At 34.1% G+C, this 4,216-nt stretch overlaps 1 protein-coding gene across 1 annotated transcript; it reads left to right on the top strand.

Annotated features, from left to right (window-relative positions):
* The first annotated feature begins 849 nt into the window (after positions 1 to 849).
* Positions 850 to 2,800, top strand: LOC116842876 (partner of Y14 and mago). The gene is made up of 3 exons (XM_032812683.1): positions 850 to 1,016; positions 1,604 to 1,700; positions 1,787 to 2,800. The coding sequence occupies exons 1-3, from the start codon at positions 854 to 856 to the stop codon at positions 2,322 to 2,324; spliced, it is 798 nt and encodes a 265-aa protein (XP_032668574.1). The 5' UTR covers positions 850 to 853; the 3' UTR covers positions 2,325 to 2,800.
* Positions 2,801 to 4,216: the final 1,416 nt, after the last annotated feature.

Below are 4,216 nucleotides of genomic sequence, written 5' to 3'. Positions count from 1 at the left end.
CCGGAGCGCAACCCCCGGTGCGCGCGCGCAGCATCCCCGGAATATACGGAAGCAGCCCGGCTAGACCAGCGGCTAACCCTCGGCTTTGCGTCTACTTATTCGCTGTTACCCGAGTCGGTGTAGTCGGTGTATCGTTCGCTTTCGCTGTCTCTCTTTCCTCTCATTACTACGTACACCAAAACGTACGCCAAATTTATTCGAATCCACGTACGCCTGTAAAAATCGCGCAAATATATACAGGCTGTTTCATTTCTTAATCTTTCAATTAACTCCAAAAGTGATGATTGTTGAAATAACAATCAAAGTTGCTCTGTTCCAAGCGGGATATCTTTTGGACAGTAGAGAATATTTTCGTTTTGGGTGGAGCCGCTTTTATGACTGCCCCTTTTTATTTTTTGTTTCGATGGAATAGCACATCAAGTTTTACGGAAATTTAAAGAGCTCTCTCTCTCTCTCTCTCTCAAAAAGTAAATTCTTAGTTTGTAATATTTTCAAAGTTGTCGTCCCATACGTCATATAAAGAAAATCATAAGAACTGAGAAAAAAATTTCGTTGCTACGCTAAATAATTGTTGAAAAAATTGTTTATAATGCTTTGTACGGCTCTCACTTCTGTCCTTTAACAATTTATATGCACGAGAAAGATCCGATAAAACATTCTGTGAGCGTTTATCACTTCGCTTGCGGAATAGAGTTTTCAATTAAAAAGCCATCGCGATTAAACTCTTGCGAGGCCTATCGGGTAAACAAAACATTTGCGACATCTGTTGGTGCGGTACTTAATGCACTGTTTACAATTCGATGAAATCGTCAGCAATAATAACAACTACTAACGCCATCTTTTGAGAATGACCATGCATTCATTGCTGCGATATTACAATCAACTACAACCCAGAATCGCACGGAATGGCACGCGGATAGTTGAGAATTTTTCACGTTTATTTATATATATTTTTCACGAACGCTATATACAACAGAATATAGCGATGGCGTCGGCTTATATCAAGGATGAATCAGGTAACGGTCAATTATTAGCACTGTTGTATCGCAATCAAATATATTTGGTCCAGTATATACCGGTTCTAACCTTAACCTAACCTAATCGGACGTGTAAACAAGTGTAAACGATCGATTTCGTATAATAATAGATCGTTTTCTTTCTATATGCTATAATTAGATAGTCAATCTTGAAGGATTTTCCACGTACCCCGAAACACCGTGTTTCTTCAAGATGGCTCTTACACATATTGAAGAAACGCTTATCTGCAACAAACTTGTAGCATATCATACAGTTATCAAATAAAACATTTAAATAGATTGTCTTTATTCGCAAAATATCTTTGTTTGTATGTGTTCTTTATTGCAAGAGAGAAAAATCTTATCAATTTAATTTAAAGTTAGATCATATATGATGGCATTAAAGTTTCATTCAACAATCATAACAAATATAATAAAAGATGTTGTGGAAATATGTTTATTAAAGGAAGAGATATTTATCTAATTTATTTTAAACGTTCCAAATTATATAGGATTGTAAACGTTAATACGTTTTAACTATATATAATACAAAAATGTTAAAATTAAATCCATGATCATTATTCCAGGTGGAACTTTTATCCCGGCGAGTCAAAGACCTGATGGTACCTGGCGTAAACCAAGACGTGTAAAGGATGGGTATATTCCTCAGGAGGAAGTTCCATTGTATGGTTCCAGCTCTTTTATATTTTTATATATCTCTTAATATGATTTATATAATATTGTACCATTGTCTACTTTTTCATTTGTAGATATGAGAGCAAAGGAAAGCAACTAATAAAGAAACCTCTGTATCCTGTGGGTGCCAGTCCAGAATTCATAGCTGAGCATAAAGCAAAACAAGAAGCTCTAGCAGCAAAAAATAAAGTAACACCTGGTGCACAAGCAAAAACTCAAGAAGGATCCAAAAAGAAGAAAAAGAAGAACAAATCTAAGACTACCGAACCTATTACCTTGAAGACAATAACGGAAGGATTGTCTAGCGTAACAATCACAGAACCTGAATTTCCTAAAGCTGTTCCAGCTCACAATGATAAGTCCCTGTGCACTACAAAACAAATTACAATAAACAATATAATTAAGGACAATACAGACACCTCACAAAAGTCGACAGCTGATCCACAGAAAAGATTGAAAAATCTGCGCAAAAAAGTAAGGGAAATTGAAGCATTAGAGGAAAAAATCAAAACTGGTGCTCTGAAAAATCCTGAGAAGGAAATACTTGATAAAGTAGCACGAAAAATGGAGATTTCTAAAGAAATTAAAAGATTAGAATCTACTTTCAGTTAGGAGTCGAATCTATAGAACGCGAATTTATTAGTGCCATCGGATAACATCCGATTATAAAATCTTGTCAATAATAAACATACAAATTGCATATATATAAGCCGTAACAATCTTTGTTCCTCTCAATGATTATGTGGCAATTTTAATACTGCACTATGCACTTTTGTCATTTCTTTATTTAATCTGTGCAGCAAAAAAAAATATATATATATATACTCATACATTTATAGATACATGCATATACACAGATATATACATACAATGGCGATGGTAATATAAACGATTTTAATACTTGATAATGTGTATTATGTGTAAGAATACATGTGTAAGAACACATATAACGTGATGTCGAGTTTTAATAAAAAAAATGAAACGATGTTTTTGTTAAAAGAGTCGTAATATGATAAGAACAATTTTAGATGGATTTATATATTGTCAAATAAGATGATCCAAGAAATATATAAATATGGATGTCTCTACTTTGTGTAAAGTGTTTTATTGCTATGATCTATACACTCTTTGTAAAACATGGCATTTAAAAATTGTTTATAATTCCAAAAAGTAAACCGTTAATTTTTAAATTTTACATTTCTCAATCATGTGTGGTAGATGAAATTTAACAGTCTATAACTTTTGGAAAGATAACATTAATGAAGTGAAGTATTTTTTTATATAAAGTCTTTGGTTAGTCCAAGTATATCTTTGGACGTTTATACTTCTTTTTTACAATGTTACACAAATGTTAATGAAAAATTGTCAACATGTTTAATGAAATTTGTTGAGTTATTTCATGTAAACAAAAAATTTTGAATTAAAAACATTTAAATTGCTCACATTGTTAAATCGCAAACCTTTTATTTTAATTTACATGGCCGCAACCCAGTGAAAAATAACTTACCAATAGACGAAAAGACGTCGATTTGGCGATTTCGACGTCTTTGATATCGATCGTAAGTCATTTCTCACTGGGAAGTTGTGATGCATTATTTTTCACTATGTTATTAATCGTTTAAGCAAAAATGGAATTTTAGCTTTTATCGGCTACAGAAGGCAATTCAATACATGACATTCGATAATAAATGAATAAAAACTTAAACGTTAACTTTTTAAAATGTATCTATCGCGATGCTGAGATCAATAATTTTTCGGAATAAAAACTCAATTAAAAGATAATTAAGATAAAAAGTAAACAGTCACCACTATTTAATATATCTTAACAAAAAACTATAGGAATATAAGGATCTTTACATAAGTTAAAAAAGAGGGATCTTTATTCTTTAAAATGTTTCTCGAATAATCTCATTTTTATTATTTTTACCGAAGTTATAGATTGGTAAATTTTATATATTTTTCATGAAAACAATACCACTGCTCTCTCTCTTTCTCTCTCTCTCTCTCTCTCTCTCTCTCTCTCTCTCTCTCTCTCGAGTTCTATCATTTGGAAATAGAAGAGCGTCCGATTTGCCGTTGAGTTGCACTACGACCTCAATCCTTGGTGTAGAGCAAGGCTCGGAACAGTTTGCCAATTTTAGCCGATTCTCGGGAGCTACGTCTTCTATCTTCCCCTTGTCGCGAGCGGGCCACAAAAGTTACGGTCGAGCCACCAAGCTTGAAACCGCGACTGGCCACGACCATCACTTTTGTGGCCCGCCGCGCGGCAAGGGGGAGGTAGAAGGCGTAACTCCCGAGAATCGGCCGAAATTGGAACACAAGTGTAACGTACACAAAGTGTAACGTTGTGCACGATTCAATTGGAACAAAGTGTGTACTAATTAGAGATGCCCGATTCTTAATCGATTCGATTCTTTCCCTAACAAATTTAGAGAAAAAAGATTGTTCGTGCTGCTTGCATGTTTCATACTTTTCGCTTTTAAAAAGAGATGGACGCCTAATCA

Source organism: Odontomachus brunneus, unplaced genomic scaffold (genome assembly GCF_010583005.1).
Source record: "Odontomachus brunneus isolate Ranch 3 - 2012 unplaced genomic scaffold, Obru_v1 Obru_scaffold_028, whole genome shotgun sequence".
Classification (NCBI taxonomy): Eukaryota; Metazoa; Arthropoda; class Insecta; order Hymenoptera; family Formicidae; genus Odontomachus; species Odontomachus brunneus.
Note: the sequence above shows the minus strand (reverse complement) of the source record. Positions and strands in the feature narration are given on the sequence as shown.